We start from the raw sequence: 25,303 nt of genomic DNA on the forward strand, positions 1-25,303 counted from the left end.
GTGAGAATTTATTAGATGGTTGCAACAAGGGTGGTATTTTATTGCAAGATTTTCTGTAGGAATGTGTATAGTTAACTAGCTTTCTAGACCTAAGATAGTTTTTTGAAAAAACAGTATTTCCTCTCAGTTTTTGTTGGCATATGTCTTTGCAGTTCATCTACATTTTTATCTTACTGGATGTTTTTCTGTATTTTTTGGAGATTATTCATTTTCTGCTGCTAGGTAGGCCAAATGCTGGTTTGATGAAAATGATTCAGTCATTAGAGGAGTATTTGCAAACCAAATACTTGAGTATATAAAATCACTTTGAAGTTTTCTGAATGTCTGCTTCACAGAGAAGATGAAGCCAGATTCGTCTTTGAAGGGCATAGCGATCGGCTGAGATGCAAAGCTATGAGTTGCAACAAACAGAATTTGAATTAGATGTTATAGGGGGAAAAAATTCCCAATGAATGGGAGTCAAACACAGAAGGAAAACCCGGAGTGTTTGGAATCTCTCCATCTTTGGAGCTACTTCAAACTCAAGTCTGTGGAGCACTGACCCACAGCAACCCTGGTTTGAGTAAGCATTTGGGCCATGTGTCCTTCAGACATCTAGCCTGAATCATTCTGATCTGTACTCACAGGCCATTTGGAGAGACCATTTCAAAATTGAACAGTACCTCATAAGACACTGGAGTATTTCAGCAGCTTTTGATAGTAAAGATCTTATTTCTTGGCTTAAAGATGAAGGAAGTCCTTAAAAATCAGGACAGTTTTCAATTTAGAATCTCTTTGGTTACAAAAAGTTGATACTTAAGAGCAGGAGTTTAAAATTAATTATCACGTTGTTTAACTGACTTGTCAGTGACTCTTCAAGCACTCTTTATGAATACAAATCATTATCACTATCAGTGGATAAACCAAAAGATGACAAGAAGAGTCTTTTGTCTACAGAAACAACTATTTTTTTTAACCTGACTACTTTTTTTAGGGGAAAAACAATCCCTAAGGAATGGAACTTGGATTATAAGACAGTTTTGTCTATTATTCTATAATTTTGTTAACATAGTAATCAAGACTAAGAATTGAACTGAACAAACATGAAAATAAAACTGCACTGTTAAACTATAGCTATTCAGAGATAGCAAATTAATATAATTGTTCTTGGCATATTTCACAAGAAGTAGCAGTACTCGTTAATATATTTGAGAGTAGGAAAATTATCTGAATGCCAGGGGGGAAGGGATTAAATGAAAATGTTTTCTTTTTTTCTTTTTGCATGTAGTTCTCCAGCCTTTAATTACTGTATTTGTTATCTGACCAGTCAAGTACAGTAGGAGGAAGCAGAAACTAAAATGTCCTGGGATGTTCTGCAGAACATGATGGGTATTAGAAGTGCTCGAATTCTAGTTTATGCAAAATGTTCATTAGTTCACTTCCTTAAATGTGTGTGGGACATGAGGAAAGTTGGGAGACAAGAAAAAAAAGTTGTTACTACACAGTAGTGGCTTAAATAGGGTGTCAGTTTGTAACTAGAATCTGCTCTTTGAAACCCCAATGTGTCTGGAATTCATATGAGTTAATGCTAATATTCACAGCACAGTTAAGTAGGCATCTTTATGCAGAATGTGCCTTTCTCCAGAAATAAGATCTCTTTTTTTTGTAGCACCCAAACCCAAAGATTTGCACTAATGGAAAAACAGATGATGGGCAGTAGGAAATCAATGAAGTTCTCAGACCTAGAAGTGTTAAGGAAAAGTCCATTTTGGAGAACTTCCAGTTACAGTCCTTGTCTGCCACCTCTGCTATTGAGTTGCTCCCCTAACGTAATTTGGTAGTCTAATCAGGACACAGGAATTTTATCTGTTTTAGATTCATCATTTATTGGCCTGTCATTTAAGGGAGACCCAGTGGACAGACCCAACTTTAGCCAAAATGGTTCAAGATGTTAGAAGAATCTGAATTAAAATATTGTTGCCATATGACCTGTTCCCTGCATATATTACTATCTTTCAGTGCCTAGTAAAACATTGTAGGGTTTTTTTGGTCCCTCATCACACATTTCAAAAGGAGGGAGCTCACAGTCAGTAACAAGAAAAAGTCTTTCTTCTGAGGTCTGCCAGTGCAATCAAATGGAAAGGGATTTAAAAAAATGCAAAAGAAATAGTAGAGTGTCTGCTTATTTCAAACAGTATGCTGAAATCATTCTGACAATAAAGATTTTTATTGCACCCTGATAGTGCCTGGGGTTTTAATTTAACACATCAATGAAAAGGCAGTGTTTTAAAAAATACACCACCACCACTGAAAACACCAGCAGGACTTGCTTTTATTACTGCAATTTGTAAGGAATTAGAACATTTAATGAGAAAGCCGTTAACCATCAAAAAAATGGACCGACTTAACTTGGGGAGCTTAAGTAGTGAGACTTCAATTTAATTTGTCAACTACTTGTAAAATAAATAAAAAGAGTGAGCTGATCAGGCACTTTAGCACGCTTCCTTGTGTGATAGCTGCTGTTGGACACAACTATTATCTGCCTCCTTTACTAGAAACTCTGTACAGTCAAAAGCCAGTGAGAGAATATCAAACGTTACCTTTTTTCACTCTTTTCAGAGATGCAATCCTTCAGATTGAGTTCAATTAGGCATTTTATAGAACATAAATGTAACAGCTAGAACTATGTCTGCTTCCAGTGAGCAGGGTGGAATATATTATTTAAACAGTGTCTGCTTCTCGATATTTACTTATCCTTGTCTCTTCCATCACTCTGGCAGATGATTTTCTATGTTGATGTTTCCATGACTGAAATTCTTGCAGTGACATCTATGACTATAACATCTGAACTTAGGAAGGACTATAGGTCAGGCCAAAGTTTCTGCTAATCCAGTAACCTGTCTTTAACAGTACAAGAAGAGGACAGGTAGATGCTATGACTTGTCCAGAATGCTTTCCTGCATTTTTTTTCTTACAGTATCCCAAAGCAGCCTACGGTAAAGAGGTTTGAAGAAGTACTTTGTTTGAAGACATACTTTATTTTTGTTTGTTCTTAACCCAACTCCTTGACGTTGATTTGAGAGAGACAGTGGATTGTCCCTCCCTGTTCATCCTTTTCACAGTGCTTCTGAGTTTATACATCACTGTTGTAACCTCCTCACCCTTGTCTTTTCCCAGGATAAGGTGTCTGACAGAAGGTAGAATCAGACAGTTCCTCACTCTTAATTAAACATCAGAAATCAGATATCAATAGGATTAGGGAAGTACTTTCTCCACTTTATTTACTGCTCGTGAGGCCGCATCTTGAGTGCTGTTGTGTTCCGTTTTGAGCCCCTCGCTACAACAAGGACATTCAGATGTCCAGAGACAGCAAAGTTGATGAAGGGTCTGGAGCTCAAGTCCTGTGAGGAGTGGCTGAGGGAGCTAGGAGATGTTTAGCCTGTAGAAGAGGAGGCTGAGGGGAGACCTTATCACTCTCTACAACTACCTGAAAGGAGATTGTAGCAAGCTGGGTATTGGTCTCTTCTACAAAGCAGTAGGCAATATGACAGGAGGAAACAGCCTCAAGTTGTGCCAGGGGAGGTTTAGAGTTTATTAGGAAAAGTTTCTTAACTGAAGGGGTTGTCAAGTCCTGGAACAGGTTGCCTAAGGAAGGGGTTGAGTCACCATCTGTGGAGATATTTAAAAAATTAATAGATGTGGTGCTGAGGGACATAGGCAGTGTTAGGTTAATTGTCAGACTTGATGATCTTAAAGGTCTTTTCCAATCTCAGCATTTTTGTGAAAAAAATAAAGTACTAAAATCCATCAGAATTACTTGAGCTTCCACAGCCTTGATGACATTTTAACTTGTCATGTTTGCAGTGTGTTACATCCAACTACCTTGAGGAGCTCAACACTGAAGATGAAACTGTGTTTCCTTTCTTGTTGGTACAAATCTCATTGTTTCCTCTGCCTCTCTCTGTAAGGCATGCATGATTTACAGTAATTATCTCCATAATCGTAAACAGCATTGCCCTGATGAAAAATCATCAGACTACCTGTACAGAGTGAAGATATACTCTGATGTCAGAAACAATAAGGTAATCTTTTAACTGCAATCACCCGAGCAGATGTTGTTTTGACATTATTACACCCTCATTGTAAATTTAACACTTTTATTGAAATATGCATATATTTCAAAGGATGTTTAGGGGATGTGCTTGTGTTGTAGAACATAACCTCTGTCAGCTTTAGGATCTTAATTGGCCTGATTTTACTTTCTATCAAACAAGCTAGCCCAGTGCTTTTTTTCTTGGCTTTCAGGGAAAGACTTTTGCCAGGTCTATGCATGAGTTTTTTCCTAGTATATCTAGCTTTGCCAGAGAGGCTGAAGTAATTGTCAGTACCTTAGATAACAATTATCATCTTGAGTAGCTTGAGGCAGTACAAGGATGATTAACTCTTCTGATGCCTCTGGAAAAGAGAGATGTAAAGGAAAAAAAGAAATCTTGAAACTGTGTATTCTTAGATTTATTTTTCTTTATCTTTCAGTGAGTCAGCAGCTGATAAACCGCATTGATCAATTCCTGGAAAATAAAGGTTCACAGTACATAAAAGGGATCAATTGTATCAGAGTTTTCAGAGAGGAGGCCGTGAAGGTAATGTTAATCTGTGAAACCTCTCATCTCCTTTAAATGAAAGACATGATGGGCCTGTTTGCTGTATTAGAAACTTGATAATTTATTGCTACAGCAAAAAGAATAGATAAATAGATTAAAATCAGTTATGCTGTTTGAAAGTTTAGAAATATATTCGCATTTTATATTTCTTTATTCTTACTGAAATGGGAACTACTCTGATGTTATTGGCTGTTGTTCATTTTCTTTTAACATAAAAACAGAAGGCCTATGACCTGATGCTTGTAAAAGAAAAATAAACAGTCCTCTACATTTCTTCTTTAATAAAGCTGGTTACAAGAAAGTCTTTCTACCTTTCTGAAAGGCAACTTTTGTGGCTTACTTTTCCTTACAACTCTTGGGTTTAATAGAGATGAAAACCAAAATCTGTAGTGACTTTTCCTGGTCACCATGTTAGGTGACTTCATGAAGAATTGAGCTTGCAGTGCTCTTTATTTTTAATATTTCTTGTTTATCATTGCTGTTATTTTTTTTCAGCTGTCCAAGGTGCAGTGCTTTAATGATTTTCTACAGGCCTTGAAATCAAAGGTGGAAGATAAAGCCTTATCTGATTTCTGGGAGATCGTGATACAAGGTAGGATGACATTTAAAGAAAAAAACCCCAAAAACTCAAACCAAAAACTCAAACCAAAAGCATTCTAGTTGTATTATCTTATTATGTAAAAGAAAAGAGCCACCTCAAAGCAGCATTTTGATAAGGCTCATTCCTGCAGCCTGTTTAAAAAACAAACCTCAAAAATTTTCACATTGAAGCTTCCTTTTTTGCACTGCTAGTTTAGTATCAGCAATATTTGTAAAGCCTTGCCAAGTCTTATTGAAATGGTAAATTAATTGTGGAAGAAGAGAGACAAATTAAATGTTACAGGGCAAGAAGACATGATTTCAGCTGAATTAAAAAACAAATGGAAAAAACTCATGCAGCAGAGATATAAAAAGATTCTTCCAAATTAAGCTTCAAAAAGCCATAGATAGCATTGAAAAATGTCACTGATCGTTTTGTATTTAAGCAACCTGAAGGACAAGACACGTGGTGAGATGACACCTACCTATGATTAAACTGGGAGACACCAGACAGTGCAATTTTAAAAGCCATTCAGAGACTACGCAAGTGATAAATAAAGGAATGTTTTCACAAATGTGAAACATGGTGCACTAAAAAAATCTTTTACGTCATCTTCTTGTTTTTGATTGGAACCAGTGCTGAGAAAATCTGTGAAGTGCCCAGCTCTATCTCGCAAGGATTCATGCTATAAAATGCATTTATATGCTTTTGTATTGCACCTTTCAAAGCAACAAACTCCAAACACTATGTAATATCTACTTTGGCCAACTTTTTTCAAAATACAAGGTGAGAATTTGTTTAGCAACATAAAACAACAGCACAAGACAAGACTGAAAGAATATTATATTGAGCAGTGTTGTAGGAAACCTTCTCTGAAGAAATTTGAAAATAAGAAACCAACAAACTTTGAAAGTAAAAGACCTGTATCTTCCAAAGCCATGCTAGAATAATTTATAGTTGATGCAAAACAGAGTTTTTGATGAACGAGAGTATGTTTTTAAGGAAAAAACCCACAAATACAAGGATGATATTTTTGTACAAAGTAGATTATCTTCTTGTGAGAAGATGATAAAATCATGGTGCTTTATGTCTAATCTAGCTGTTCTCACTAGGTGGGTGAAATTGCTTTTCTCTTGATGCTGCTAAAAGCAGAAGTCCTGTTTTCCTCACTTCTTGCCACATGAGCAATGCTCTTTTTTCAAACCAAATTATAAGGGCCATGCCTCGGTCCTTGTCATGCGCAACTGGAGTCACCAAAAGAGGATGAATGTGAGTTAATGGCTCAGGTCTGACAAGTTGACTTGTCTCTTGAAACCCTCCCAGTATTTCTGTGGGTGTAAACATTATGGTGGCATTACACTTCTGCTGAAACCTTTATGAATCTACTGTTCTTTGCTGTCATACACACAGCTTCTTTATTAAGGAATAAGCGTTCCTGTAGCCAAATGATGAGTTAGACTGGAAAAACTATTGGGGTAAAACATAATGGAGATTTTAAAATATTTGCAGGGAGGAGGGACAGTACTGCACAGGATGGTGATGCAAACAGCCAAGGGACAGGACCAGCACTTTGGTAGTCAGACTGTAGGTAATCACTGCTAAGTGTTTGTACATTAGGAGTTCATTTTTCTAAGGACTGAAGAGCATGCTGTGAATAACTGAAAGTGTAATTTCTAATAGAGTTTCAGCATATTCATATGTGGTCTATGATTTCAGTGTCTCATTAGTTTGATTGTCATAATATTAGCAGTTTCATAAATGGATACTTCCACAAGCTTCTGAATATGCTCATTAATATATTTTTATATCATGGTTTATATCATGGTTGACTCATTTATGCAACTCACATTTGCCTTTGAGCAATATTTTTTTTATTTTTGCTGGTAATGATGACACATCCAGAAGTTGGAATTCAGCGGACTTTTTTCATTTCTAACATGAAGTGTGTTTTTGGGAAGCCTTCTAATGATATTTTTATATCTCTCATTTTTTTTTTAGACAGAATTTCTTTGATCACTAAAGATGAAGCAGAGGGAAGTTCGGTGACGAGTGAAGAGGCTGAAAAGGTATCGTTTTATTAATGAGCGTCTTGTATAGAGCCCTTGTCATGGAATGGAAGATTCTTTCTTATGTGGAGAAATCTTTAGGTGAATGAAATAGGAACCATGTGAAGGAAGAGGAGTGCCCTTTTGCCACACCATTGAAATTGCTCCAGTTAAGAGCAAAAATAATACCCTAGCATGTACCATAGTATTTTGCTTTATTGGTCTTTAGAATGTGGTGTGTGTTGATATCTGAAAATATCCTCTACAGTAGTAGATTATTTATATATGCACGATCACTACTTGAACTTCATAGAAAGCACTGTGATGTCATTGCTAGCACATGAGTTCAAGACTCGGGATTCCTTTTTGTCTAAAGGTGTTGTGAACTCCAGCAATATAAGGTTGCCAGGGCTAGTTTTTACCATATATGTGATGATGGTGGTATTTTCCACTTTATGTGGCACTTGTGGATTGATGGACATCATAGACTATGCTGCTGTTATTGGTGATCATATTAGATCCTTCTGGAAAGGAAAGTTTTGGAGTATTTGCAGGTATTATTTTTGCAGAAACATAACACTTCAGTAGCTGTGGTGATGAATGAAGGATGTCACAGTTACAGAGGAGTGAACTCTTAACAGGCAGAATGGTGCCTTCTGTTTGAAAGAAAGCAAAATACAGTTGCTGTCAAAAATTGTATTTTGTGTGGAGAAGGTAAGATGGGCATTCTTGTATCAGACTGCTAGCAGTGGTTTTAAATAGTTAGAGAGAGAAAGTCCTTGTACTACAGACCCCTGAAGGTAAACCTGTAGCTAAAATCACTAAGTACTTTGCAGTGAAGCCGCTCTTCTAAAAGATGCTACATTGATTTTTTTCAACTTCCAGGCCTTACATTAGCAATAACCAGAAGGGGGTAGAAGTAGAATCTCTATGAGTGAATTAATGAGCAGGTAAAAGGTTGTATTTTCGAAGCCGCTTTTTTCAACTGAAACAATTTACCTCAAGGTGAAGAAGGCACAGAAATGTCATGAAAGTGAAAAGCTAACAAAGAGTCCAGAAAGCTAAGCACATGTGCAGAGTACAAATGACGGACTATCATGGGGTTTTTTAAAATATGAAGGACCTACTATCTGTTTCACATCATACAAAATTGTACAGAGCAACTTTTTTCCTCAGTGGTGGTTTTAAAGAGTATCACATTTTGTTATATATTCAAAATGCTATGAATTTGCTTGGAAGCTTCCTAAGACCATATTTTCTTGAGAACTTACTTGCTAGTCAACTGCCATTGGTGCTCAAAATTTGCTAATGCTGGGTGAAATAGCCACTAAAAGATATCTCTACTAGCCATGAAGACCTTAGAGCATATTGTTTTCTTAACAGTGAGCTTGTAGTGGCTAAAAAATTCTGTGCCTGCCAAGAAATACAGCACAAATTACAGAATACCAAGAGCTAGATTTACAGCTGCCAAGCTGAGATGGAGCAAAGCATTTGTAGACTTGACTTAAAAATTACTTTTCTGTTTAGTATCATCCTACAGTCAGACAGGTGTTGCAGTACATGAAGTTCTTTTGTGATAGATTGAAGGTCCTGCAACAGACATAACTTTGCTTTAAAATAGGGGAATAAGAGAGATTGTGTGAAATCAGCTATGCAGCAGAGCTCTCTAATGTGACAGTTAATGGATTGCCTCTCTTTGCTAACTAGCAGTTAGCAGTCTCACTTATTCAGTAGATAACCACCTCCCTCCTCACTCTCCAGATTCAAAGCCAGAACCCTGATTTGACTTTATCTGTTGAGAGTTTATATGACTTTTTAGTAAAGAAAATGAAAGACTGCGTGTTCTTGGAGTAAAGTCTACAGGAATAAAAAAATTTTATCTTGAGGTTATGAGGCTGATCTAAAATCAAATTTTTCTCAGTCCAGTTAAACCCAGCCACAGGTTTCTTGTTTGGTACAAAGCCAGCATTTGCCTAGGTCTGCAGTAAATTGCAAAAAATGGTTCATTTGTTTTCTATACTGAAGATGATACCCTTCACTAAAGGGTTATTTTGCATCTTTTACACAACAGAGTAAGATGCAAGTTTTCTTCACCTCTGTAGCACATCACATGCAAGCATGTAGGTCTGGGAGTTGTCTGTCAGTGTGTTCCTGTGTGACACAAAAGCATTTTCTTATATACGGAGATCACTAGCTGATTGCAGTTTCAGGACTGTTTTGGATATAAGATTTCAGAATTATAGGGTTGCTGTTTGAAGGTGAAAGGGAAACTTAAAGGCCACTTATTAGAGTAGTAACATGTAAAACCTTCCTTTGTCTTTTTGTTTAAGCTAGGCTATTCATGCATATTTTTCTATAACTGAGAAAAAGTATTTCAGGAAGATTTTTTTCCTTAATAATGGAGATACTCTGTTTAGAGCGTGAGGATGATGGGTTAAAGGAGCAGAAACGTCAAGTGCTTTTTTTTCCTGGTTTCTGTGGGGAAGATAATGGATTTCAGCACAACTATTATATGTAATTTGCTTTTGCATAAATGTAAAACAGGTTTTGGAAAAAAAAATCCAACTTGGAAGGTTCAGAATTTGATGGCAACTTCAAGATTCAATTTATTACAAATTCTCAGCCTACATTTTTTTAGCTTTTAGCTTGCTTTACCTAATTTAGTGTGGGAAAGCTAATTTTAAAAATTTTGAAAAGTGTACTTCTTTCAGAAATACTATTTGACTCAATTTACTGCATAAAAGGAAATCTGACACAAAAAGCCTTTCAGAGCTGACACTCATTAGCTTTAAGTTTCATAGTATGTGCTTTGTATTACTACTAGATTGAGAACTTGGGCAGCAAAAAAAAGATACACAGACATACAGCACCTTGAAATTCAGTTCCTTCTGGCCCCATTACCTTGCCTTTTTTTTTTTTTCCCCCACAAAATCTATGTGATAAGTTGAGCTCAGATGTCAAAACAGGAGTGTTATTTGTGGAGTAAGCTTTCTGCATTCTTCTTGGATGTTGCTGTTTAGGTCGTAGGAAAGATCTAACCTTTGTGTAGTGAGACAATTACACAAAGCATGTCTCTCTCCTCTGTCTTTGGTGTTAACCAAAACCAGTATATATGCTTTTTATCCGGGTGGATATGGTATCTGATACCATCTCACAAATGGGATGCAGCAGGTAATTACTCAGTGTTTTACTTCTTGCCTGTTGCTCTAGAGAAGGATCAGAACATTTTATTTATGTGAAATAACATTTAAGCTTTTTACAGTATAAGTACAATGTCTCGGAGGTTGGTAGTGCTCTGATAGGGATCCCACGGTCTTTTACACAGAGTTTGAGATTGTTGCAGTTAAGTCCTCAGGTGAAGAACAGTAGCTTGCTCTCAGGAGCTAGCTGTTTGCACAAGAGTTACATAAATTCTAAGTAGATGTTTATCCCTGTTTAATATGGTTATTTTCTAGCTAGCTGTTCTCTTTCATCATCTAGAGTTATAGTGAAGTCGTTTCTGAATTAAGGATGATGGAACTCAGTCATGGAATGTGGCTTTTCTTTCTCCTCAGCTTCTACAGCCATCTGTTTACTTGGGGCAAGGTTGTTCCTGGCTCTTTATACTTGTTCTGGTACATTTTAGTAAGAAAAACTATGATTTTATAGTAAGAATATTGGTAAAGAGTCTGCAAGTAAAATTTCTAAACAACTTGATACTTTTAAGAGTCAAGTATTTGTATTTTTTTCAGTCATCCTAGCTAAATTATTCTTTTTTTCACTATGTTAGGCTAAGAGAAGACTAACTCAGAGGTGGCAGCTCTCCAGATATTGACTGTAGGCTTGATTTTGGTTGTTATAGGAGTATATGAGTAGCTTACCTGTATCTTCTTGTGTGTGGATGCCATGCTTGAAGGGTATGTGGTGAGCCGTATCAGCAGCCACGGCAAGAGAATTTTACGTAATGAATTCCTATTTTTGAAGACTGGCATTCTAACCATCTTGTGTGCTTGAGGGGTTTTTAAAAATTCATGTCTTTGTTCATTTGTTAAATGTTAATTGAATTAAGTGGGAAACTTCCAAGTTCCACACAGAATTAGTATGTCACACATAGGAAATTTGCAAAGCAAGCCATTGCTCAGCTTACGTAGGTATTCACATGGAGCAGGGGGGAGGTTTGCTGTCCTTTAGCATTTCGTAGCTACACACAATATTACTTTTTAAATTATCTTTTTTAAGAAGATAAACATGGCCATACTATGATGGACAAAATATCTGTCTGGCCCAGAATCCTATGTTTGACAGTGGGCAATAAGAGACAGCTAGGGAAAAGTGATCAGCCCCAGGTTCCAGCTACTGATGCCTCAAGTGTTCCCTGTGCTTGAGATTGGTTCTGTGGACTTGGTAGACTGTAAAGGATTTCTCTTCTATGAACTTTCCCCAGTATCTAGGGAGCAAATACTAGGAACTAGTATTTGCAGCATCCTTATTACAGGGTGTTTTACAGCTTAACTGTTTGTTGTCTGAAGAACCATATGCTTTTGTCTCTTTTTCAACATACTTCACTATAAAATCCTTTAAAAGTAAGTCATATTAAATTTGCTGTAGTTTAAGATGATATTGGACATTGGAAACAAGAACAAACTTCCTTCATGATTTTTAATTACGGGTGGATTTGTTTTGATATATCTGATCTATAAAGGAAACATTACCTTAATTTAACATTAGGGGTCTGTGTTTTGTCAATATCGTATAAATACATTTGTATTTTCAGTTCTTGGATCTGAAAGAGAAGAAAAATGAAACTCTGCCTCCCGATGATGAAGGTGGTGATGTTGATGATTTGGTGAGTAGCATAAAGACATGGTGTGGCTTTAGAATTAAACTGTAACTGAAAGATGCAGTGAAAGAGAATACTTCTTAAAGCAGTAGGTTAGAGCACATGGCTTAGGAATTGAGTCAGAAAAGAACCACGTGGAATTACTTATTTGCTATTGTAAAACACAACCAGGTGTGTAATTTCATCATGGCAAATACTGTGTTATGTAGTAACACAGGTGTTTACATATGTTAAATGTGTCCTCTGGTGTGTTTCAAGAGAGGCAGAGGCTGCTCATTTGATAGCAGATCATTATATTGTATTGTAATAACATTTAACAAAGCTTGTAGATTTAGAACAGCTATTTATATGGGTTGAAAACTGAAAATAATTTTTAAAAGATGTTTTAATCTTCTCAACCTTTTCTAGATAGACTTACTGGAATTCAAGAATTTCAAGAGGTTTTTTAATAAATGTTGTAATGACTTTTTACAGAGTCATTACAAATCCATCTCCAAGGCTGAAGTTGATGATGTAGACAGTTTAACAGAAGCTTCAACAGCAGACAGTTACATACTTTTGGATTGTACTTTTAAAATTCTATAAATTGCACATGGTTATGTTCAGTCCATTTGCGTTACAAGATAAGGATTTCCAAATTTACTTTGTTTCCTATGTTACTTCTTCCAAATCTATTTCTTCTGTTTGCAGCTGGACATGATGTAACTGGGCGACATATGGTGACTGTATGAGCAAAGATTTGGAGGAGATCTCCCTGTGAGATGGGGCACAAACCAGGATGTTAATGAGAAGACAGTCTATCCATCTTTATTTTCTCGAATGAGAGCAGAGGTCCCAGAGACATTTCCAGTTGGTATAAATGTCATCTAACTTTTCAGTGCAGGAACAGCAGATTGAAATAATCTGAAGTATTTGCAAAATAATGATGCCTTTAAGGTATCTTTATTATTCTTTAGCACACTGAATCCAGCTTATTTTTGCTGTTGCTTTCAACTAAACACTACTAAATTTAATGAGAATCTGCGCTGGCGCCTGAAATTCTTGTTACATTGCCTGGGAAGGAAGACAAAAATGTTGCAGTGAGGGTACCAGGTAATGCTGAACCTTTAGTGGAGGTAACTCCATAACATTATTGTTACAGAAGGGAGAAGGTTTGTATTGTCATGCTTTTTTTTTTTCCTATTAAAAACAAAAAAAAAAAGACACAAAAACCCCATGAAAGTTTATGGGAAAGTATTCTAGGCCAGGGAGTCACAAAGTAATAATTTGAAATACACAACAAGATCTAAGACATACAGCAAAACCAAGAGTGCTGATTTTGCCACCCTGTAACCAAATCAGTAGTTATGGTCATCTCTGTCCTACAGTTTCTGTGTCCTGTCAGTTCAGCAGCAGCTCAACGGTCTCCGTCCCTTTCTGTTACACATTTTCCTGTTTCAGATGCTGGGATTTCTGATTTTTTTACACTTTTTAACTAGTACAGTTACTGTAGATACTCCTGATGCTAAAAGAAGAGTGAATCCGTTATATCCCCATTTCATACACTGCAGGTAACTGCTAACACAAAGCAGAAGAAACCCTGAAAGCCTTACACTGACACCTGTGATAGATAACTGATAATAGTTACCATTGGTAACCAAAATGGGGTTCTGTCTCTACAGAACAATCCAAAGTAGTCAAATACTGCTCAGAAAGAGATTCTCAAACTTGATTACAGATCTGGAAAGGCACTAGTGACACTTTCACAGATGCTAGTTTGTTACAACCAGATTAATTCCCTTAAGAGCTGTTATTTCATTATTGCAAATGTATTTTGCAATAATATGTTTGCATTATTGCAAACATATTGTGCAAATGGTATTAAGGTCTTAAAAAAAGGAAAAAAACAAACCATGATTTGTAGTTAAAATGTTTTGGAATATCTGCACTTAATATTGAACAACTGCTGCTGTGTGGGAAACAGCAGTTGCTTTTTGCCCCTACCTCCTTGCACAGTGACCTGCTCTCTCCTCTCTTATATCCTATCCTGCCTGAGTTCATGCAGACTTTAAAAGAGTTTCTCAAATGCAGATGTTAAGGGAAAAGCAATCTTTCCAGTACTTTTAGAGCGTTTGTGTCACCAGAAGATATTTTTCTGAACTGTAAATAAGGAATGTTTGATTGGTCCATTGTTTTGAATGTCTCTTAAGGCCAATTGAGGGAGTAAAACAGTGACTAGGGGTTTTTTATCTTCTGTTGATTTGATTAATAAAATATTTTTTAAAAAATTCATTTGTCTTCTTCAGAACCATGTTTGTAAAATAAAATTATTAACTGTCTGTGCAGTACCTAAGAGTGACTGTCAAAAGTCTCTTTTCTGGGTATACAATGCAAACACGATATCAAAATCCCTTTACAGAAGCTGAGTATATTTACTTGTTCTATTCTTTACAAATTTTAAACTTAATGACACCCCAATAACATAACTTCTACCATTTTGTAGCGATGAGAAGTTTTGGTCAAGACCAGACAGAGTATAGAATTACTTTGCAAATCAAAATAAGAATTAGGGTTTTCTTTTGAACCAATAGACCACATCTTTAGAGAGTATTGCTGCTGTGAAGCAATAGACATTTAATTAATGGAGTATTATTTCACAGACTTTCTTGTTACCTGTACTGCATATGTAGGCTCAGTATGGTAAGACTTGTTAGTACTGAAGAGGGGAATGGGCAGATTTGGACTCAAACAAGTGGAAGCAAATTCTTAGAGGGTGATTAAAGTGCCTTTTATTCTGCCAGCCTTCTTGGTATCAGTCATCAGAAGCTTGTGATATGTCTTACTGGAACTCTGGCAGATAGCAGTCTGACTTTACACTTGTTCTTTGGCAAAGAGACGGCTTTCAGGTTCTTATTAACTGACTGGCAGGGCTCTTTCATTTAGACTAAGCTGACATTTTTAGTTATAAAGTCTGTCCTAGTTATTAATTTTATTAAGGACACTTGTTCAGAATTGTAGCACTGGCCAGTCTTCAGAAGCAACAGAGCAGTTAGTTACCCACTTCAAAAGCAAACATGAAGGAAACACCATGCTAACTTATTTTCTTGCAAGTAGCAGAACATCCCTTGTTCTGAACTTCATGATCAGAGTGTGTCTAAAAAAAGAAAAAGTGATGGCTGTGATTTTCTTATATGTTACTGTTTTGGGTTTTTTTTTCTCCTGACATGCTTCTCTTGTAAACTCTTTGGGTGCTACTACTATGGGACAATAAACTTGGTTAGTGTTGTCTGCTGAGAGATAGAACTTGTTGTGTGTCTTTCTGTTAGTCTACTGCTCTGCTGCCTCTTCAACTCACTGGGCAGTATCAGCCAGCTTTGATGGAGGGACGGTGATTTCAGCATTGTGATTTAAAAGATTTTTATGAGAGTTGATGCTGGCAAAAAGGGAAAAGAATGAAGAGTTCAGCCTTTTTCCATCTTTGACTGCCCTGGCAGCAGAGAGTACCAGCCAGTAGGCTAATCATCATGTCACATCAGGAAAATTATGTGTTGCCTGGTCTGCAAGTACAAGTACCGCAGTGGATGCATAATGGAGCGCAGTGTGTGGCAGCATTAACAAAAGTAAGTATCCGATGTAGAAAACCTTCAAGTTTTCTCATCCCTCTTTTGAGATGCAGGTTACAAAGATTACTTTAAAAAGCATGTTGCCAGCACTAGCGAGGAACTGGAGGTCCACCTGGACCTGTGTTTCTAAATTCTTTGAAGAACTGCTGCATAGAATTATGGAATGGTTGGGATTGGAGAGACCTGGAGATCATCTAGTTACAACCCCCCTACGATGGGCATGGACAGCTTCCATTAGAGCAGGTTGCTCAAAGCCCCATCCAGCCTGGCCTTGAACACTTCTAGGGATGGGGTCATCCACAATCTCTGGGCAAGCTATTCCAGTGCCTCACCACTTCACTGGGAAGAACTTCCTAAATCTAATCTAGATCAGTTTAAGGCCATTACCCCTGGTGCTATCACTACCACCCATGTAAGAACAGAACAGCTTTCTTTGTAAGCCCCACCACTGAAAAGACGCTAGTAAATTAAGACAGCGGTGATTTCTGCAAGAGTTTGCTTGTCTTACTAGGTGGAGGAGTTTATGTGTATAGCGTTTCTGTGCACTATTTTGAAAGCAGCTTTGGAAGCAGCACTGCACAAGTTTGAACTCTTCTTATAACTGTTGAACCTGAACATTTTAAAGGAATAGATTACCACATACTAAGGAAAATAAATCAGAATAGACGAAGTTTTCTTTTGTAATGCTGTCATAATCTGATATGAAGAACTAAAATAGATACATTAAAAAAGTTGAGGTTGTGATTTTTATCCTCTTGTGTTTCACGGAGGATGAAAAGCCACATCGCACTGCATAAAAATTTGGCACAGAGGCACAGATACTCCTTGCTGTACAATCTGAACACATTGCAGCTTAGCTTAAAGTTGGACCATATTTTTCCATGCAGCAAGTTTTGATAAGTGGAAAGCTTACTGTCCGTCTTTATCTGCTCCCCTCTCCCCTCTTTTTGGAATAGTACTTGAATCTATGAAAACAAAACTAAACAAGAACCAGAAAACCTGTCCATTCCTCTAGTTTTTACAAACCAGACATAATTCTAGTGCACCTGTGAGCTAAGGATGCCTTAAAATAGGTACTTCACTCATCTTTCTCTCTGTGCATGCTTACTGTACATCAGAGTTTTAAGTTGGACAGAAATTGATCTGCTGCCTCTTCCCCATAACTTTCTGAAGTGAGAGTGGCTAAGACATAGGGAAATGGCCCTGTTCCTTCTGATGCCCCACCAGTACAGTTCTCAGCTTTTGACCATCAAAAGCACCACTTCTACCAGCAGGCTGAAGTACTCATAGTACTTGTTGCTGTTACTTTTAGAGCTATAAAAAAAATTATGGTACTTAAATTGGTTATTGGTAGTAATTCTTAGAAGCCCTCTCCATGCACTAAGTCAGCCTTATGGACTCCTGTGGGAGCTTGGGAAGTCTATAACAGAACTGGTAGGTTGACCATAGGAATGTATTTAATGTAGCGTTCAATGTATCAAACCAAAGGATTTGGATTGTTTCCTGGTTTTATTGAGTTTCAACCCTGTGTAATCCTTTCTTCCTATTTTGATGTGCAATACTGGGCAATAGTAACTGTCATTTCCTTTTCTTCCAGAAGGGAGTGAGTCTTAACAGTTCTCTCAGAAAACATAAATACCTCCAGTGTAGGGAAGAACTAGAAACATTTTCTCTCTGCTGTGTGAGACAATGCATAAAGGGAGCACAAACCCCTGAGGAGACCAACTGTAGTGCAGATATTTTTGCCTGAAGCATTTGGATCAGACATAATGATAGGTAAAGTAAGGTAAAATAGCTGTAGTATCTGATTGTTGGAGTCTTGGATGTATGAGAATTCCTTCTCCAACCTGCTAATGTGAGTAGCAAAACAACAGATATTCTTTCCTCATGGAATGAAGTACATCCACAGGGGGAAGAAAAGATATATGGCCCCCTGAACCTTGTTTTTTCAGAAGAGTTATAGCAGCTATATCAGAATGCTTAGGGACCCTTTACTGAAAAAAAGGGAGGTAGTGGTGGTGGAATTTTTTCTTTGATCACAAGCAAGGCAGCAGGGAAAGCCCTAATGTGAATGGGTATGAGAGTTGGCCAGCAGCTTTTCCCTGTTGTCCCTTAATACTATGCGTGAATCCCACGTGATCTTCATCTTCTAGCCCTCAGTCTTTCCTGAACGTTCAGGGAATGTCACTTTGACTACAAAGGATAAAAAGAACTCAGCAAAGATGAGGTGAGAATTACTATGACTTTTGTTTAGTGACTTGTGATGTAGGTTCTTCACCCTTACTCCTTGTGGACTTTCAGCAGTTACCAACCATGGTATCTCCGTGTTTCAGTTTGGCCCCTAGGTTTAGAAGGCTTTGTGCTCTCCAGGAAGAGCATGGCATAAGCAGTATTGATCCACCTTTCACAAAACTGTTGGATAGCTCACATATTTGTGTATCTTCTGAATCCCATCTTCGACTAACGTTCTGATCAACTAGAAGCTGAACATGCTTATTCACTTTGTTTTCATGAGAGAGAATTTATCAAAGATAAAATCAGCCAGCAGGTATATCCTTTTTTTCCCTGAAGAAAACAAGATAAAGGGAGTTTTGGAAGAAAATGTTTTTGGTGATACAGAAATTGTTGTACATCGTTTATAAGGGACCTGTGGATCTATCAAAAGGGATTATTCAAGACTTTGTGAGATCTGGTGGTTAGGCTTCTTGGGACATAAAGAGGGTACTCTAGATGAGGTGTGTTCTATAGCAGGTGGAATCTCTCAGTGATGTGCTAATACTAAATCAACCCGTAAGTTACAGAATCAGAGAAATGGGCTGTGTGCCCTGTAGCTTCATTTTAAAAAAAATCATTGTCTTATTTCATGAGAAAGCAAGAGAGGTAGTTTTCTGGTTCACTAGTGGAGGACAGCAACAGTAGGGTTTTTTTCTTAGCTCTCCTGAAGACAGTTGAGGCCACTTAATCTCTCTGTCTCTTGATTATTCTCCCTTTGCAACTGAGCAAAATTGTTTACTCATGGTGCCTTACAAAGAAGGCGGTTGAAAGACTTTTGAGGGACTTTGGTTGAATGAGACTTCATATAGAGAGGGTATGTAAATGCAAAAGTTTTATGGCAAAAGATTTGCAGGGGAGAGTAAATGCAGAGAAAAAGCAAGTTATTGCAATGTGCCCTGGGACGTGAGGAGAACATGATCATTAGTCTTGAGCAGAAGTGGAGAATGGGGAATTCCATTAAGTGTCTCACAGGCAGCAGGAATGTGAGAGAGGCAGACATTACACAGACAAAGTCCAAGGTATTCTGGAGAAATGGACAATCAGCTTAATGACTTTGAAAAGCAAGGAGAGGAAACTGAGGAGATTTCAAAACTTATTATTGGAAAGAACAGCCTTTCTGTATCTCTTTCACAATCCAGAAAGAATGAGCTGTTTTACATAATGAACATTTACTTTCTCTTCTCCCAGACACACACGCACTGACCTATTTAGACATGCAAATGGTCACAAAATTCCCTTCAGGCAGCAGTGACAAAATCAGCGTAGAAGGAATAGGGTTAGTCCAGCAAGACAATATGTAATTGGGTTGTAGTTTGTCTAGGAGAGATTTCTCTGCAGTCCTCAGGAGATGGGCTAAAGCAATAGAGGCTTTAGCTTTGGAATGACTCACAGCTCAAGGTTTACACATGAGATTGTGTATAATCCCCATTACCCCAAAGCTGGTGATGACTCAGATGTAGAGACTGCAGTGAGACAGAGGACATCTGAAAAAGAGTAAACACGAAGAGACAAAAACATGCAGGAATGACCTTTTCCTACAACAGGTCACTGTAACTTGAAACACAACAAGAGCATAAAAATACCCAGGAGACTGCTGGAAATCAAGGGAACCAAATCATTGCATACAGGTTACAGGGTGTGTGCTGGAAGGCAAGATCAACTTCACCTTCAGGGCAGCTGTATGGTCTTCAAGGGAAGATTAGTCTGCTGAATCTAGTTCCTCACAGAAATGCTGTGGGCAGTTTCAGAAATTTTCTTTGGGGTAAAGCAAATGGAAAGGCAAATGGCAGCTACATGGAGATGCATGTGTTAGGTACTTAAAGATGTGTTGGGTACTGAAAGCAAATAGTTTCCTTCTAAGTGTAACAGCTGAAGGTTTGTGCAGCAATCTCCATGTGATGGGATTTGGCCTTTAGGTTGCCAGTATCTGCTATTGAAAATTACGGCAGGCCAGGCTGCAAATGGTTTGAGACTGGTACAAAAATCATAGCATGAATGCACAAAATAAGCTTCTATGATTCACTTGATAGCTGCAGGAGGACCAGAATTGTTGGGGTGCAATTCTATATTTTTTACTTACTTTAAAGAAATTATCAACCCCACTTTGCAAATCCTAGAAGAGCAAATGAATCTGAAGATAATTCATCCATGTCTGGAGTCTTCATTGTACAAAGATTTCCTGAAGTCTCTGAAGATTTCCTGTGTGCTCTTAGAGATGGCATGAAAGCAGCCAATGGGGCAGAAGTTGATGTCTTCATCGCACCACAGTTATCTTGGGCAGCATCAGTTTTCCTCCAGATAGCAATGACTGCACAGAGTCAAAATCACCAGGTACTTCTAGAATTGTCAGCACAGTTGCTCAGGGTCAAAATGCTCTGGTGGCAGGGTGCAGGGAAGCATGTGAGACTGCTGCGAGTGCTGTTCCTCAGCACTTGTTAGGGGATTTGGTGGGTACCCAACAAGCCAGCCCTGTCTGTGGAGAACGAATTGCTTCCTGCATGAGCTAAAGACACCAAGGGAACAGAGAGGAGAAGGGAAAAGTAACTCAAAACAGGTATGTACAGTTCAGGATCAGAGATGTCTCTAACATCAAGACAAAGAGGGAGGAAATCCAATAGATGAGGGCATCATATGTATTCTGAGAAGTGAGCAAATAATGTCATCAAGAGCATTCCCTTTGGATTCATTTAAATGGACACAAGAAGGCCCTAAGGAGCACAGTACTGCAGACTTGGCATGACGTTTGTCATCAGCTCAAAATGCTACCTGGTGACAGAGAGTTCTTGTAACTGCTATGCTTGGGGCTTGTCAATGTTTGTAATGTATAAACTAGTGTGTATTAATGCATGTTATCTGTTTGTAGATGACACTTATATGTCCTAGAGCTGCAATCCCTTAATGGGATGCTTTTAATAATGATTACCCAGGCTGCCATTGCTTACTGAAAGCACTTTGCAAAACCAAAAATGACAGTATAGAGTTATACAATTTCTCTAATATATTGCACCTTTCATAAGCAGTCATGCTGTCTGGACCAGACAGCTCCCTTCTCTTGCACTTATTCAGTTGGCCAATTTAAGTCAAGCTTGTGACTTTTGCTAACATTGCTGTAGAAGCCTTAAAAAGTGCATTCTGGCCTCTTGTTCATCCTTCAAGCCTGTCTCTGCAGCCATTCTTGGGAGGCTGAACTTACTGTAAGACTAACATATAAAAAAAGCTTTATCAGAATGATGATGTAAACAGCCTTTGCTCCCTGTGCAGTTGTTTTTTCTGAGTTTGAGTTCAACATGGTGGGAGTATTTTTGGTGAGCTGTAGCTGAGTTCTCAGCTTCTTCATTTGCTTTGGGAAAGGTTGCCTCTGTGGTGGTGATGCCAAACATGTGAACACACAGGCACACATGACAGATGTTCCCATCCAAGCACGCAGCTCCACAGCAGCACAGAACAGAAACACTCGTATCCCCAAATTTGATTTTTAAAATGTGAAATGTACGGGTTATGCCCTTCTCCCTGTCTTTGCATGCTGTTGTAATCTGGGGCAAGAAGCAGTGAGTGGTTTATGAGGTGCCATAGGCTGAGTGTATGATTTTTAATTTTTACTACTGCCCTGAGATCATTAACAGGCTTGTTTGCTGCCCAGCTGACTGTTAATACCCTGGGAGGAAATGCATCTTTTATATTTACTAACAGAACTCCGAGGTACAGCCTCACTTACCTCAAGTTCAGAGGCCTTCGGGGACAAAATGTGCTCGTGTACTTTGCCTCTTGTGCGTGGAATGATCAACAAAGCAACCTCTTCAACTGAGTGATACTCCTCTGTGAGATTTTAAAAGAAAAGCAACGTGTTGAGTGACAGGGGCTTTTTTAGTTGGTGTTTGGGCAGCTCCAGGCTTTACTGCTTTAATGTGAAGAGACGGGGAAATGCCATCACTCTGAACTAGCAGAGATGGGATGGGAGAGGCTGGCCTGGCTCTGTGTGCTGAGTCTCTAACATCTTCTCTTTTCTCCATTAGCATTGCCACGAGTCTGCCATGTATCTGTTAGGGTTAGCACGTTAGCTCCCCTGTACAACTGCTGTCACACTGCTTTTGCATGTACATTTGAGGATGCAGACATCCACTAACTGTAATTTGGAATGAGAAGTTGGCTACCAGCTGCTGTAGGCTGAGGGTGTGGAGGCTGTCACTGTTACCATCATAACCTGGTTGGGTCAGCAGGAAGCAAAGGAGGTTTCTGAGAAGGGTTCTGACTCCACATGGAAGCACTGTAACTTTTACTGTCTCCTGTGCGCTGCACCTTCTCAGTGTGTTCCACTGGCTCCATGTGCCACATGTGCTGCCTTTTGAACTTGGCTAGGAGTTTTTGGCCATCCTTTCAGCTTTGCTCGCTTACTCTTTTGTCTTTTTTGATTGTTTCAGCTCCAATTATATGACTGTTCCCTTCAGCCTGTTTTGCTGCTGTGCTTCATTCTCAGCTCTTACCTCAGCTGAAATCAGTGCTCTGTGCTGCACTTCCAGATTTGGGAGTGTGGTAGTTTGACCCTGGCTGGATGCCAGGTGCCCACCACACCGCTCTATCCCCCACAACCTCAGCAAGCCAGGGAAGGGGAGAAAATAAGATGGGAGTCTCATGGGTTGAGATAAAAACAGCTTAATAAAGAAACAGCAAAGCCGTGCACGGGAAGTGAAGCAAAAGCAGATGAGCTGTTACTCTCTGCTTCCCATCAGCAGCGCTGTCCGGCCACCTCCCGAGAAGCAGGGCTGCGGTACGTGTAGCGGTTGCTTTGGGAAGGCCAGAAATGAATCTTGTCTCCCCTTCCTGCTCTTCTCCCCCAGTTTATATTACTGAGCTGACGTCATATGGTATGGAATATCTCCTTGGTTAGTCTGGGTCAGCTGTTCTGGCCGTGGTCTCTCCCAAGAATGTGCTCACCCACAGCTATTGGTGAAGGTGGGGGAAGGAATGCTGGAGGAACAGCCCTGATGCTGTGCGAGCAGTAGTCATAATATTGATATCAACAGTAAGCACAGCACTGCAAGAGCTGCCGTGGAAAATCACTGCCATCCCAGATCCACTACATGTAGGCAAAACCACTGTTTGCAGGAATTTGGCACCTGACTCTGACTTCCAGGGGCAGGAGCGAGACACCTCAAATCCTTCTGCCTTGACAGCTTTTCACAATTCAGTTCTCCAGGAGGGTACCAAGAGCCTTCACACCACCATTCTTTGGAGTCATGGCTATTTCTCCAGAGCTGTGTGGTAGACCTCTTGCCAATTTGTCATATGTAGTGCTAAAGTGTTCCAACATAGTTTTTCATCTTGTTCCTGCTGTACAACTAATCTCTGCTTTCTGGAGCTGGTGTCAACCTGGTGACTTCTAATTATCTCTCAGTTTTCTTGTGATCAGTGGTTCTGAAATATCATTTGGGCCAGTAAGGTGAGAACTTCCATATGGTGCTGTTATATGAGCACTTCTGATAAAAACATTTGTTTTTAATTCATTACCAGGAATTTTTATCAATGATGAATGAAGGATTCAGGTTTTCCTGTGCTGCTGAGTTTCTAGCATGTACAGGTGGTTGGCTTTTTAATCAGTGAGAATCTGCTAAAAAGATTTTGGGACTTTATGTGTTATTCATACACTTAGTGGCACATAGAATGCTGTAGTAGCTTACTTTCACCCTGAGATTTTCAGAACTCTAAGTGTTGCTTCTGTTTTTCAGCTAATTGACTTATAATGTAGACAGGCAATATCTACACAGAAGGATCAGTATTGGTAGAAATACAAATATTGGCAAGGCAAGGTCATTTCTGTGGAGGATTTTGAAGTTGTCTCTTTTGGATTAGGACACAATCATTGGCAAAGGCTGTGCTCTGCCTGCATATTCTGTGTGCTTGCTCAAATGTCCCAAGGCTGTTTTGCTTTCCTTGCAGAATTAACAAAGAAAATGTTCTTCACCCGCAGGCCTGAGGGTAGGTGTCCTCAGATGGTATCTATGAAAATAGGTTAGATCTGAAAAAAAAATCTAGTGGAGACAGGCTGATTGTGCTCTTCCCTTGCTCCCCTTATTGCCTGTCTTAGTCGAGAGTCTTAAAGCATTTTCTAGCCATGTTGGAGTCCCAGATTCGTATCTTTCCTCTACCTGATTCCTCTTGGCTGTTAATCCTGAATCTCAGTCTTTACTGCTGAAGATGTGCTCTTTTGTATGATATTTACCAGGTGACCAGCTGGAAGCTACATCAGTCAGGTGACTGTTAAGTACCAACCTAGAGCTGCATTTGCTCAGATATCCTCAGCCTCCTTTGCTGACAACATCCCCTCTGGGCCACCAGCTACTTAGAAAAGAGCCACTTTGCTCTGAGGACAGTGCCTGACTGCACTATAAATAAACAAACCCTGTATTTTGTGTTTCAGGAGGGATATGATGGAGGAGTTGGACTGAAAAGAAAAAAAGACAGAATTTTACAGTACAAGGGAGCTAGACTGTGTTCTGGGTTTTGCCACAGATACCCTACACCTTACATTCAGTGTACTCCTCATTTTCAATTCCTTTTACTTGATTGCAGAGTGACCATTACCTGCGCCGTGAATGAGTGTTGAGCAGAGATGAGTGTCCTTCCTGGAGTCAGCTAGGTGGCTCAAAATTGCTGCTGCTGCTTTGTTACGGGGCTGCTGCTCTGCTGGAGGCTTGTCCTTCCACCAGCAGCTCTGTGGTACAAAAGATACAGGAGGTGCAACCTAGCTCATTTCTTTCCAAAGCCAGCGAGGCTGGTTCAATCACTTCTGCTGGCTGGCTTTGAGGGATGCCTATGTTCCTGTCCCATCAACTCAAGCATAAGGCAGGCAGCAGTGTCTTAAGCAAGAGCCTAAATAGTGCCAAGGTACTGACTGAGTTAAGGCCCTAAGTAGAAAGCTAACTGGGACTCAGAGCATGGTGCCTGTAGCTCCATCTAAATAATGGTGGAAGTTCTGCATTTACTTGGTGACAGCTCCTCTTTCAGCTGCTCTTTGGAGCTGAACTCTGCTCCCTGGGCTAAAGCAAGTCATCCAGCTTTGCACTTTTCACCATACAGTGTCTATGACAAAGGGGTGATTTTTTATAGCTTAAATAAGATTAAACATAGATGCTCTTTTAATGAAGTGATCTTTGTGCCTGATTGTATTAACATCACAGGGAGACAAATGTACTTCAGCTGTGAAGAGCCCCCTGCAGCCATAATTAGATGAATAAAGAGGTTCATATTGATCTGTAGATCAGCAGGAGGAAGGAAAGAGAATCACCACTGTAAGCTTTCAAGACTGAAAGCAAGTGCAGGCTGCAGAGAAGCCAACTTAGGATCTT

General features: G+C 39.0%; 1 protein-coding gene across 1 annotated transcript in view; it reads left to right on the forward strand.

Moving 5' to 3' along the window:
* XRCC5 (X-ray repair cross complementing 5) overlaps window positions 1-14,373 on the forward strand; it is a 54,790-nt gene extending 40,417 nt beyond the window's left edge. Inside the window, exons 17-21 of the mRNA XM_062004964.1 lie at window positions 4,513-4,619; window positions 5,136-5,232; window positions 7,219-7,286; window positions 12,019-12,090; window positions 12,775-14,373. Of these exons, the coding sequence (XP_061860948.1) occupies window positions 4,513-4,619; window positions 5,136-5,232; window positions 7,219-7,286; window positions 12,019-12,090; window positions 12,775-12,789 (359 nt within the window). The 3' untranslated portion in view covers window positions 12,790-14,373. The remainder of the gene's footprint in view (window positions 1-4,512; window positions 4,620-5,135; window positions 5,233-7,218; window positions 7,287-12,018; window positions 12,091-12,774) is intronic.
* Window positions 14,374-25,303: the final 10,930 nt, after the last annotated feature.

Source organism: Colius striatus, chromosome 11 (genome assembly GCF_028858725.1).
Source record: "Colius striatus isolate bColStr4 chromosome 11, bColStr4.1.hap1, whole genome shotgun sequence".
Taxonomy (NCBI): domain Eukaryota; kingdom Metazoa; phylum Chordata; class Aves; order Coliiformes; family Coliidae; genus Colius; species Colius striatus.